This window comes from Toxotes jaculatrix, chromosome 1 (assembly GCF_017976425.1).
Source record: "Toxotes jaculatrix isolate fToxJac2 chromosome 1, fToxJac2.pri, whole genome shotgun sequence".
Lineage (NCBI taxonomy): Eukaryota > Metazoa > Chordata > Actinopteri > Toxotidae > Toxotes > Toxotes jaculatrix.
This window is the reverse complement of record NC_054394.1, coordinates 14,550,074-14,563,673: the sequence shown is the minus strand read 5'-3', so window position 1 is coordinate 14,563,673 and position 13,600 is coordinate 14,550,074. Positions and strand designations below refer to the sequence as shown.

Below are 13,600 nucleotides of genomic sequence, written 5' to 3'. Positions count from 1 at the left end.
AAACAGACAAACTACATCAAAGAAGAGTCATCAGTGAAAAAGAGAAATCAGTCACAAGTTGGAATTAACGGACATGGATGTGGCAGACGTGCCTACATCTACAGTATATACTTACCCCTTTCTTTTCAATTGTTTGTCTGCATTCTCGATGTTCCTAAAATGTGTTAGATAGAGCACACGTTCTGTCTGGACTGCTTTGATCTCGTATCATTATGTTAATAGATCTTATCTTTCAAAAAGTCTTACAAGTTATAGAACATGTCACTTATTCATTTCAATGACTTTTGCTGAGTAAGTCAGGCGTCAATGAATTGCACATATTTTGTAGATCTTAAGACTCTGCAGGACGTCAGTAAAAAGGTCTAGTAGAGGTCACCAGAGACACAATGATGATGAGTAAAGAAAGGAGGAAGTGATGATATAAAGGGGATTGGCTTGTTGTTAATCATTGAGATAGTGCAGAGGCTGGTCTCTGCACTATCAGTGAGTGAGAGCAAGATTAAACTATCAGAGCGACAGGGAGGGGAAAAAAAAAGACTTTCTGCATCTTAATATGTGCGCGCACTGGACTTTTTCATAATTTCAAAAAAAGCGTATGCACTTGTGTCGTGCATTGACACATGAACATAAACAAATCATCTTGAAGTTGAGTTTTCATGGTGGTGAGTGTTGTACATCAAGATGTTGGCTGTTCATCTTGTTTCCTTCTTCTTCTCCAAACTCAAGGAGGACCCGACAAAGAAGGTAAGAGTTCTGTCCTGTAATGCTAAACGTCCACTAGTGGTGTAATTTGTTACAGATGAGGTATTATGAGATTGAACAAAAATAGCTATCAAATATTCAAATCAGAGTGTGAGAACAATCAAAGATAATGTGTAGAATTTTCTTTTACTGTACCTCTTCTGCCCACAGACATTTTCATTCAGTTTCCACAGTCATTTGTATAATTACTATGCAGTATCTTAATCTAAGCTGTTCTCTTTTAGTGTGAAATCGCTGTAATTCACTCTGTAATTAGTTGCTACAACAACTAATTACGGTAGGAAACTACAATTGTTGCTGTGTTGTAGCTGAACAAAATATTGTCAAACATTTAAAATGCAAATCATGATAAGTTCATTGTCAAAAATTTATTCCACTTCATTATTTTGTCGCATACAGTACAAAAAAATGTACAATTCTTACTTATTGCTCTAATGTGATGTTTCATCCTTCCTGTTGGCACTGTTGGAAATTATGGCAAGATTCACACATATTCTGAAATCTGTATTGATCTGCTGAGGTTTTGCAACTGTGCTTAAAAATCTCTTCACAAAATCTAACAGAAAAGGCAGCCGCTCACACTGTGCTGTGATGATCAAGGTGCCATAATGAATGGTTACTGTGTCACCATTTTTCTTTTCTTTCTAAGAAATGATTAACATCCCTCCCTGGCACAGCCATTACTCCTCTCAGATGAGATCAACACACACTCTCACAGGGACAGAGTATTGACACTCCCTTTAGCAAAGCTGCACACTCTCACCCAGCCACGGTGCACGGTCAGAGGGACCTTGTCCCCAACATGTTGCCACAGTGATAGTTTGGCTGAGCGTACAGAGTGAGAGTGAGCGTGGGAAGGTTTTTTGATACTATACTTTTCCCCCAATTTCTTATGAAGATCAGCAGTTTCCCTTTTTCTTATATAACTTTTATTTCCCAACTACCTGTGGCAAACACCTTGGTCTTCTATGGTCCCACAGTCAAGTGACACTCCCTGGATTAAACCACTGTTGATAATGCTCAAGTACCACATGCTTCTACCCAGATTAGAGGGTCTATGTCTGTCTCACTCCTTCTTTCTCTCCTACTTTCCTCCTGGACTTTGTCTCCCTGTCTTCCTTCTCCCATTCAAGTCCAGTCAGTGGTGAATAAATCAGTACACCTAATTTCTCTTTGTTTCTGTTTGCTCTGCTTGTCCTATAATTTTTTTTAGGTGGACAGGTTCCTGTACACAATGCGTCTCCATGATGACCAGCTAAGTGACATCTCGGCTCGTTTCCAGGCCGAAATGAAGAAGGGGCTTTCAGCGGAAAGCAACGCCGCTGCCGCAGTGAAGATGCTGCCAACACATGTCCGCTCCACTCCTGATGGATCAGGTCACTCTTTTCAGACTTGTTCAGGCTGTAGGTCAATGCACTGTGAGGAAACATAAAGGACATACATTACAATGCAGATGATATATTTTTGTTTCTCTCCTTCACTCCTGCAGAGAAAGGACAGTTTCTGGCGTTGGATCTTGGAGGCTCCAAATTTAAGGTGCTCCAAGTTAAAGTGAGAGAGGGAGTGGGGATTAAGAGGGGAGAGGTGGAGATGGAGGAGAAGACTTACCCGATACCTAAGGAGTTACTCACGGGAAGAGGAGCAGAGGTAAGAAGGTGAAGAGGAGAGACAGGATACATGGAAAGTGAATAAGGCAGAGGGACAAGGGAAAGTAGAACTCTGGAAGGAACAGAAATGATCCATAGGAGGAGTCTGGTTGTACGATGGGAGTAGATGTGCTTGAGGAGGGTTCAACATTAAGAATTAAATTTAAGAGGCTTTTTCAAATTTTCCTCTTTCTTCTTGACTTTCTTTCTCTCTTTTCTCTCTCTGTTTGACTACCCGTGTGTAGTTATTTGACCATGTGTCAGAGTCTCTAAAAGACTTCCTGCTTGAGAAGAACATCAGCTTGGAGAAGAAACACCCTCTGGCCTTCACTTTCTCTTTCCCCTGTGAACAGCCCTCCCTGGATCAGGTAATGACACTGCACCTGCAGTATATTCTCCTTTCCATGCTGCCATGGTTCTGTCTTTTTAGATTTGTATTCCTGTAACAACCTGCGAAACTCTTCTCTCCTTTAGGGATTATTGTTAAGCTGGAGTAAGAACTTTCGGGCTCGAGGCTTCCAGGGGAAGGATGTGGTACAGGGCCTCAGAGAAGCTATTGACAGAACTGGGGTATGAACTTTTTTTTTTTATTCATTTGTGAGACCTGAGCCATGACCTTTGATGAGGAGCTTATTTTACACATTTAGCTGATACCTCTGCTCAAAGAAACCTTTGACCTGCTGTCACTGAGATATTACTACTGAGATAGAGAGATGCACATATACACCCATATGACTGACTGCATTACCCCTGTGAAAACGCTGTATAAACCATAATGGTGTTATTATAACTTTGTGCATCACTCTGTGACTCACTCTGCAGGGAATGGATATGGAGGTGTTAGCTATAGTTAACGACACTGTAGCCACCATGATGACCTGTGGTTTTGATGACAAGTACTGTGAAGTTGGACTCATCATTGGTAAGCACATTCATATAATTCATACTATTCATGGCAGCATGTGGGGGAAAGTAATCAAGTAAATGTATTCAAGTACTGTACTTAAATGAAGTTTTGAAGAATTTTTCCTTTTCTTTCCACAAATATGTTTAGTTGACAGCAATACTTACTGGTTACTTTTTGGTAAGATTTTACATAAAGAAAATTATGATAATCTTTATGAAATACAACACAGTTGAAGTTTAAACTAGTGGTTTCCAACCATTTTGACTGCTGACCTATTGCAAAACAAGCAGTGTGTAATTGTGATGTGTGTGAGTAAGTCCCAAGAGGTAATATTACCCAGTATGTCTCAACACAAAGGAAAGATTTGAGACAAGTCCAAAAACAATGAAAACGGATTTGTGTATCAGAACTTTGTTTTTCCTTCCTTCCTGCCTCAGATTTACCTGGTGGCCCTGTGGAGGGGCAAGACCTCTAGGCTAGGAACCACAGGAACCACTGGACTAAACTACCTGCCTAGTTTAAAGTAGTTACACTTGCTCGACCTTGTTGAGGTTCAACAGTAAAACCCTGCTCAAACATCAATGAATCAGCATTAAGAATATAATATTTTTGCACTTTTACAACAAACTGTGGATTCTGAAATTACATAAAAATTTTCAGTATGAAGTTCACATATTTTGGAATACTGTGTTAAAATAATAGTTGCTCTTGTGCACCTTTAGTTAAGTTGCTACTCCCTCTAGTGGTTCACTGTTTTAGTACATGTTGTGTGTGAGTGTGTGTTTTGTGTGCATTGTCTTATACTCTATGCTTGAAACACTGCAACTGTACTTTGATTACAAATATGTTCACAAACACAGCTAACAGTTGCCAGTTTAAGGATCGGATGAAAGGTTAAGTTAAATTAAGACTAGTTTATGATTGAGACTTATTATTTATTGGTAGTTTATGTTCATTTTATTGTGAGGACTGAAGATAGAAACTTCATGTAGCCCATGCAAGTTTATTTTGATTTGATAATAATTCCCTCTGTAAATATAATTGTGTGAATTTCCTGAATGATTTTGTGTTTAGGTACAGGCACCAATGCATGCTACATGGAGGAGCTTCGTCACGTTGGCCTGGTGGAGGGAGATGAGGGCAGGATGTGTGTGAACACAGAGTGGGGAGCATTTGGAGATGATGGGGCCCTGAAAGATTACATCACCGAGTTTGACAGGGATGTTGATGCAGCCTCCAACAACCCTGGGAAACAAATGTAAGGAAAGCAGTTTTGTTTTTTTTGTTTTTTTTTGTGATGGCACAGCATGGATGATGCCCCATCAAACCCTCTATTTCTCTCTTCCCACACTAACTGCAGCTTTGAGAAGATGGTCAGTGGGATGTATCTGGGTGAGCTGGTGAGGCTGGTTGTGTTAAAGATGGCTAAGCGAGGACTGCTGTTTGATGGACATGTGTCTGATGCCCTGAGGACCAAAGGAAAAATAACCACTGCACATGTAGCTGCCATGGAGGAGTAAGTTATCTTTGTGTTTGTGTGTCACACCGCCTCTGTCTGAAAACATTAAGATTTATAAATGTCCGTCTTTCTCAGGTACAAAAATGGTCTGAGGAACACCAAAGACATTCTCACGAACCTTGACTTGACCCCTTCACCTGATGACTGCATTTCTGTTCAGCATGTCAGCACCATTGTGTCCTTCAGGTCCTCAAATCTGGTGGCTGCAGGACTGGCCGCCATCTTGACTCGGATCAAGCAAAACCGGAACTTGAGGACAATGAGGATCACTGTAGGTGTGGATGGAACGGTGTACAAGACCCACCCACAGTAGGTTTCTATGGAAAGTCCCACTCATCTGCCATTGCTGAACATCAATAGGCCTGTTTCATGGAAGATGTTTGGACGTGTCACAGTAGTTAAAGCACAAGTACAAATAATAAAATGAATGATGGCTGAATTCCACTTAGATGCTTCAGTTTCAGGGTCCTGGAATTCCATGTGCTGATTCCTTGTCACACTGTCATGACTTCCTGGGACACTTGAATAGAATAAAGCCATTGTTTATGTTGCTATTTACACCTGTGCTTTTAAAAGTTAAAAGATTTGCTGTGAAAAAGGCCCAATTCAAAATTAGCAACAAAATAAAAATTTTAGACCTGCTACTTCTAGGGTAATGAGAGACATGTTCGATTTTGACATCAGTGAATTGCAGACACCTGTAATATAATTTCAGATGATCTAATCAATCTAATATATAATAATACATCTTAATGCATATTTGGTAATGCAGTATCTTAACTTATCCTCCTTGTTGGTCTCAGTGTAAATACTTTGAATTGTCATTCTGACTAGTCTCACAGTTATGTCATAATAAAATACTTTACATTTAAGGGCTAAATTAAAATATAAAGGATTAATAATGGATTCCTGTTTGTTAAATCAACTTGCAACTATGTGCCAGTAAAGATGCTGCTGCAGATTACAAGAGGTCACAAACGTTAAACATTATACATTACATTACATTTCAGGTATCCTAAGCGTCTTCATAAAGTGGTGCGCCGGTTGCTTCCTGAGTGCCATGTCAGATTCGTCTTATCAGACAGTGGCAGCAGCAAAGGAGCTGCTTTGGTAACAGCAGTCGCCCAACGACTGGCATCACAGAAGCGAAAGGTTAGGATGCTGTGTGTGTGTGTGTGTGTATGCCTTAAATTGTATTATCTCCACTAATAAAAAGATGTCTTACACACAGTATCTCTTGCTTGTTTTCCAGGTGGATGAGACACTGTCTCCCTTCAGACTGAGCCACAAGCAGCTCCAGCTGGTGAAGGCCAGGATGAGGGCGGGGCTGGAGGCAGGGCTGAAGAGTAAAGGCCCCACTGCAATCAAGATGCTGCCTTCCTTTGTGTACCGCACACCTGCTGGCACAGGTCAGAAAAGTGGCAGTTTGTTTTCACTAAAATTGAAATTCCACCTCTGTTGGTTATGGAAACAGTTTTTCTTTTAGTATTTTTTTTTGTCATGGTTGATGTCTCTTTCAGTTTTGACAAGAGAGGTGACATCTTGGTTTAAACAAGTGCCCTGTTGCTTTCTTTAATTGCCCACATAAGGATGAAGCTTACTTTTTTTGATTTTTTTCCAGAGCGTGGAAAATACCTTGCCCTGGACCTTGGAGGAACCAACTTTAGAGCGTTGCTGGTGAACTTTAAAAAAGGTCGGCAACAGACCCCACGACTCTACCATAAGATTTACACCATACCGCTGGAGATAATGCAGGGAACTGGAGAAGAGGTAAAACACACTGATATACTGTCAGCATGTTTAAATAATACAGACAGAGAGCCTAGAAGTGGCAGGCAGACAGACCACATGAAATGGGAATGTTTACTGAATTACTGAATTGATGAAAAGTTGCTTGCTGAGCCAAAAAGCACAGTACATGCAGGTTTGTCTAAACAAGCCTGTGAAACCTGAAAGGTCAAATTCATTTTCCCAAAAGCTTCACTGAAAGTCAAGTACACAACTGACAGTTTTTCATGAAAAAGTTTTCTTTCCCTCTCTCTCTGTCTGTCTCTAGTTATTTGATCATCTTGCGGAGTGTATCAGTGAGTTCCTGGACTACATGGGGGTGAAAAACGCTCGTCTTCCTGCAGGCTTCACCTTCTCTTTCCCCTGCGAGCAGTCGGCCATTGACACGGTAAGGGTGGACATCAAAGGGTGGGTCTTGGGCTTGAGTTCAGTTATGTTGAGTTAGTTTGTTACAAAAAATTCTTTCTCATTGGAATAGCAATCAATGATCAGATTAGTAGCTTTCAAAATGCATTTTCTCAAAAGATAAATATGAAGTAAAATACTGGAAAATAAACAGACATCAAAAAGGAGAAACATCAATTCTGTAACCTTTTGTAACCTTTGTTTGTTCTGTAGGGCACATTGGTGAGCTGGACCAAAGGCTTCAAGGCCACAGACTGTGAAGGACATGATGTTGTTGGCATGCTGCGGGATGCCATCAAGAGACGCAATGTGAGTCAGAATACAGCAGAACAGAGTTTTATAATAATGATCAGGGTTTTGTCAGATGAGGTGAAAGACTAAAGCTGCACTCTTTAATCATTTCTTGTGTAAAAATAGTGACAATGAGCCTGTGACTTGCACAGGAAAGTCCAGTCTATTGTGTCATCTGTTGCTGTGTTCTCATACACAGTGGACTACATTACATTGCAATGTCGTTCCATTTGGCATTGAGTCATGCATGACATGTGTGTGTGCATAAAGACACATCCTGCTGTCATGTGGCTATGCAATAGCACCAAGAAACGACATAAATGTATGTGCTTCTGTTTGTGCACACATGTATTTTTGTGCCTATACAGGAGTTTGACTTGGACATAGCAGCCGTAGTCAATGACACAGTTGGGACCATGATGAGCTGTGCCTATGAAGACCCTCAGTGTGAAATCGGACTGATTGCTGGTATGTAACCTTAAGAGTGAGAACATTTGCTCAGTCCTCACTTTTTCAGCATGCTGCTTGACTCTTAGGTCTTTGCTTTCAGAGTAAGGCTTAAGGGTTAAGGATAGCAGTTAAGGATAGGGTGGTATTTATGGTTGTAAATTTTTGGATTTGGACCGCGACAGAAGGGACGGGCGGCGGGCATTGTGGGTAGTTGAGAGCCCTGTGTGTATAATATAAAGCCAGACCGCGACAGAAGGGACGGGCGGCGGGCATTGTGGGTAGTTGAGAGCCCTGTGTGTATAATATAAGGCCAGACCAGGCCAAGCGCCAACTTATATAAACACGTACTCTAATGGAATTAGTGGGCTATATATATTATATTATAGGCCTATAATTCCTACACGGTTTTGTTTTTCTGATAATCCTGCTCCCAGGATCACACTAGTGTGTTTTCATTTGTGTGATGGATTTGTGCTATTCAGAATATTTATTCTATATTTGATTGGTATATTATTCTTTTATCTTTATTTTCTTATTTTCTTTATTATTATTTCTAAAGTAATAAAATTATATTGTTTTTATTTTATACTATTCTCTGCTGTTATGTGTGATTGTGTATACTTTTGCCACTTTTATGTATATAGAGTATATTTATTTAATTTCTGATAACTTTCATTTCCAAATTTTTTTGGCAATGTTGGAGTTGGAGATTGTTATAATATAAATATTGTTAAAACATGGCTGTTTGTGTCAAGTGTCTTTTCTTTCTTTTGGGGGGGAAGTGGGGGGGGGGGGCGCTCGAAGGGGGTGTCGCCCAGGGAGTAATTCAGTGTAGAACCGCCACTGCAACCAATGCATATTTTGAATTCCTGCTGTATTATAAATGTTATGCTTATTAATAATACAGAAATCAACCATGTGATTCTGTTTCATAGGAACTGGCACTAATGTTTGTTACATGGAAGAACTGAAGAACATTGAGAAGACCGAACAAAAGAAAGGACAAATGGAAACAGAACAGGGGGCGTCTGAGCAAGATGATGGGACAAAAGGAAAAGGGGGGGATGCCGACATACGAAGGATGTGTATAAACACAGAGTGGGGAGGTTTGGGTGATGATGGCTCTCTGGATGATATCGTCACATCTTATGATGTTGAGGTCGACAAAAACTCAATTAACCCTGGAAAACAAAGGTTAGAAACTCTCACTGTATGTGTGTGTGTGTGCTGACCTTTAAGTGCTCCCTGCTCCCACACACATTTATGTTTATTCAGCAAAGCATGCTTTATCATTACACTTGTGTGTGAGTGTCTCTGGATTTCAGCACAGTATTTCACCTGTGTCACTTTGCATATGTGTACGTGTTGTGTGCTCATGTGTTCAGGCTACAGATACAGGTGGATTTAATGTATTTACCAAATTCTGTGTGTGTTTAGGTTTGAAAAGCTGACCAGTGGGATGTATTTAGGAGAAGTTGTTCGCCAGGTTTTATTGGATTTAACCAGAGGAGGTTTGCTGTTCAGAGGACACGTCACTGAAACCTTAAAAAAACCTGGAATATTCGAAACCAAATACCTGTCACAAATAGAGAGGTAGGAGAAACTGTGTGTGTGTGTGTGTGTGTGTGTGTTGTCCATCTGTCAACTTTGGCTAAATTCCAGTTCCACTGAATAAAAGTTTTGTCCAGTCCTCAAACATGTCTCTTAAATCTGCAAATGGTATCTCCACACTACCACTCTCACATACATACACACACACCTGTGTTACTCTACAAGTTTGTAAATGTGTGTCTGCATTATGCTCTAATGGGTGTTACTGTGTTGTCTCCCTCTAGTGACCGCCTGGCTCTACTGCAGGTCAGATCTATTCTCCAGGGGCTGGGGCTCGACAGCACCTGTAATGACAGCATCATTGTAAAACAGGTAGAGGACAGAAACTGAGCGAACAAGGGCTGGAGCCCTAACACTAACCAATGTCAGAATCATGTTTCTGGGTTTCAATCAAGTTTTACTCATAAAATCAATTATGTCTCTGTTTTAATCTGCCTCCTTAGTTATGCATTGCCAGTGAGCCAACATGCACACCAGAAACTAGTCCTTAATACAACCACACATAAATGAAACAGAGCCATCATTAATGTTAATAGTTACGCCTGTGGGTTTCATGTTATGACTCTGAAAAGTCCTCTTAGCTAATGATAAGGAGCATTTAGTTGACTGTGACAAAACTTTGGAACCTTTTTAACTACTAATAAAATTAAGGCTTTTAGTTGATAAATAGAACATTTCTGCCACCTCATTTCCTATTTCTTGTCTCAAATGTGTTCCAAATTCCAGAGTGAGGTTAAGAGTTAAAAGTAAGACCCACTGCAATGCTCATAAAAAAAATCATGTTCTCTGTTGCAACCTCAACTTGAGATTAAGTAAGATTTTTTTTTCCCACTGTTATGTGAAGTGATTTGATAATGTCTGGCTCAGCAAACTGTGGCACCAACAAGCTGCTAACTGCTGCAATAGTGATAATGGTGTTCATTGTCATATAGGTATGTGGGGCAGTGTCACGTCGTGCAGCTCAGTTGTGTGGGGCAGGAATGGCGGCTGTGGTCGACAAGATCAGAGAGAACCGAGGACTGGACCATCTCAACATCACTGTAGGGGTGGACGGCGCACTCTACAAACTACATCCACAGTGAGTTATTTCTGTTAGTATTTGTTGTATGCAGTGTTTCAGTTAAATTAAAAAATGTTGTTTTTGGTACCTGAATTCAACAGCTACTTTTACTCTTTATTTAATTTCTTTGAATTACAATCTATAGCCTCCTCTTGTTCTGTTGTTTCTAGTTTCTCTGGAGCCCTCCAAGAAACTGCACGAGCTATGGCTCCCCAGTGTAACGTGACCTTCCTTCCATCGGAGGAGGGCAGTGGGAAGGGCGCTGCCCTCATCACAGCTGTGGCCAGACATAAGGAGGAGATGTAACTTGACATAACATGACAAGTTGATTTAGCAAAGGTTTTTTTTTTTTTTCACTTTTTGTCATTTTTCTTGCAATTTGGAACATCAGATTCCCTGTGCACTGCTGTTCTTGTCACTGCTAACGTCCTCTGTTGGTCTGGGTGACCTTCAGATTGCCACGTGCTATCTCCAAAACAAGTGGATTCACTAGCAAGGAGCTTCACCTGGAAGTTCTCAATCCCTTACAGACTTCCCTCCAGCAAACACAACTATTTGTGCTTTGTGCTGTGGCCAGCAAAGATGGAAGTACTGCTGACAATGATAAATCTGTCCCTAGTTATGTACAAAGGTCCCATATTTCACACTTTTCTGCTGTTTTACCTGAAGTTTTGACATCCAAAAGAAGATGTATTTGTGCTTTTAAGTACCAAAAACAATCTCAATATAGCTTTACATCTCCTGTCCTACGTTTCTCTCTGGCGCTCAGCCAAGAACAGGGCATTTTCTGTCGGTCTCTGAACCCCTCCTCTGATTGACGCATGATTGTTTTCTGAGTGATGCACAACCACTCTAACAACAGGTAATGGACTTTAGGTCAGTCAGTGCTGAAATGGGCCAAACAGACGGCCAAATTCAGACTAAAATGCTCCAGTAAAATAAACTTTAGCCATTGGTCTCTAATATTACTCTTTGTGCTACAATATACTGATTTCCTGACACCCAGTGATTTTCCAACTTTTCCTCAATATTTTTCTGTTAACAGAAAAGGTTAGGTACTCATTTAGGTTAGTCAGTTAGTTGTGTCGTTTCACATCCACAGCTGCATGGTCACACCCTAATGTTAGCTGTGCACTGATTACACTCCTGGCCTCTGATATCAGAGCTGAGTATTTATTCGTAGTAAGTACGTAACTAAGACAAGCTTCAGTTTTCAAAATGTGATCAGACTGTACTTGTGACTCTATGAAGACAAAAACTGAACAGTCTTTTCCTCTGTTCAGATATTCACACATTGCTATGTGTTGACGTTAGCTGAATGTGTTTGTTATCCTTCTGTGTGTGTACTAAAACTACTGTGCTACTACTTTTACACATAAATTTCTATCAATGATTTGGTTAATAGGTTCTTCACTTGACAATGACAAGAATTTAATTAATCATTTTTCTATATTTAATGCAAATCTATTTAGAAAATATGGTATATGCTATAATAATGTGAAACAGAGAGAATGTGTGTGTTGGAGTGTGTACGTGTGTGTTTTTGTTTGTCAGCAATACTTCAGTATTGATGAAGGGCAGGAGGAGGATAGGAATGCCGCTGACCACATTTCCCAACAATAAAAACAACTGATGCTCTGTTCGGTTATTCTGGACTGACGCTGTGTGTGATCGCCTGTGTGCTTGTCTCTCTGCTCAGTGTCTGTCTGTGCATCTGTGCCATTTTTGGACATTCTGTCTGAGAGCTTTATCTGTCTGGCTGGATCCTTGCCCATTGACCTGCCTTTAACTGTCTCTCTGCATTGTACACACTGAAATAACAGTACAGGCAGAAACATGGAGAAATCCACTGAAAGGCCTCAAAATTTTAGACTTGAAGATGGAGTGTTTTGATATTATTGATAAAATTTCACTCTAACCTGAATTACAAAACCAGGTGTAGAGAGAATGTCTGTGAATGTGATGGTTGGATGTTTTTAGTAACATTTGGCAAAAATTCTAACTAGCATTTGTGTTTACAAGTTGCATTATAATCTCGAACTACTGATCTGACAATGCTGACAGAGTGTGTGAGCAGTGCAATGATCAGTGTACTTATGCTAATCCATTCATGACAGATTAGATGATGTGTTGAAGATGAAGGAGGAGAGGAAGAAAGCAACAAGTGTAAAGGATAGAGGGGAAATGATCGAGAATGGAAAACACCACTGAAGCATTAAGAAAGAAAGGCAGAAGGAAGGAAACAAATTAGAGAGGATTTAAGAAAGGAAGGAAGGAAATCCATTGAGAAAGGCTGCGTGCTAACAGGAATGAAACAGTAGCTAATCTGTCAGGGATTAACATGTTAGAATGCTACCAGATGAGGGCTACGTCACACACACAGACACACCCACACGTACACACACAGCACAGTAATCCCACACTGTCCTAGTACTGACCTAGTGGCTTCACACATGCACTATCGCTGCAGCTTCAGTACAGGGACATGCACATACTCAGCTGGGCTGCTGAATCTGCAGCGCCTGCAGCAAAAGTCAAGTGACCAGTGTCCTTTCCATTTCCCCTTTGCTGTCTAGTCCTTTTATTATTCTTTCATCCTGTATCAACTTCCTCCTTTATAATCTACAACTTAACTGCCCCTTTTCTTTTAGCTTTAATTTTAGTTTAAATAACCTCAAATACCCCTCACATCTTTCAGACTTGCCCCTGTATGGGCATTCCTCGGGGAGCAAGGTGTGTGAGGGTTATTATGTATTCACTTTTTTGTGTGTGTGTGTCCAAGTCTCCATGAATATGAGGGTGTGTGTCTTTGTTTCCCCTGTGAAGCAACAATAAGAGCTTTGACACACACACATGCACACACAAACACAGAAATGGTTGTCAGTGAATGGGGCAGAGTTGAGCTGCTGGTTCTTAAGGACCTACAAAGGGATGAGCTCTGGCTCTTCTCTGGCAGGATCGTGCTCGCTCTCTCTCTCTCTCTCTTTTTTTTTTTTTAATTTGATGCCCATATACTGTCTCCAAAGACACAATGAACCAAAATTTTAAGCCAGGATTTGAACCTCTGTGTGGAGTGGACAGCAGGAGAGTGAAACAAGTCAATGCTTCAAGACATCACTGTGGTGACAACTGTTCGATGCCGGCTGCTGTGGATCCTGGGA

At 40.6% G+C, this 13,600-nt stretch overlaps 1 protein-coding gene across 1 annotated transcript; it reads left to right on the top strand.

Moving 5' to 3' along the window:
- The first annotated feature begins 556 nt into the window (after nt 1–556).
- Nucleotides 557–12,041, top strand: LOC121180856 (hexokinase HKDC1-like). Its single transcript, XM_041036529.1, has 20 exons — nt 557–744; nt 1,976–2,138; nt 2,252–2,409; nt 2,654–2,776; nt 2,883–2,978; nt 3,231–3,330; nt 4,390–4,573; nt 4,676–4,831; nt 4,910–5,143; nt 5,845–5,986; nt 6,087–6,243; nt 6,456–6,604; nt 6,891–7,010; nt 7,241–7,336; nt 7,687–7,786; nt 8,704–8,962; nt 9,206–9,361; nt 9,604–9,691; nt 10,312–10,457; nt 10,610–12,041. The coding sequence occupies exons 1-20, from the start codon at nt 682–684 to the stop codon at nt 10,743–10,745; spliced, it is 2,826 nt and encodes a 941-aa protein (XP_040892463.1). The 5' UTR covers nt 557–681; the 3' UTR covers nt 10,746–12,041.
- Nucleotides 12,042–13,600: the final 1,559 nt, after the last annotated feature.

Coding starts and splice junctions, on each gene's coding strand:
- LOC121180856 (XM_041036529.1), top strand. CDS start 682: ATGTTGGCTGTTCATCTTGTTTCCTTCTTCTTCTCCAAACTCAAGGAG. Junction 2,777..2,882: donor AACAGCCCTCCCTGGATCAG/GTAATGACACTG, acceptor TCTCTCCTTTAG/GGATTATTGTTAAGCTGGAG. Junction 8,963..9,205: donor ATTAACCCTGGAAAACAAAG/GTTAGAAACTCT, acceptor GTGTGTGTTTAG/GTTTGAAAAGCTGACCAGTG.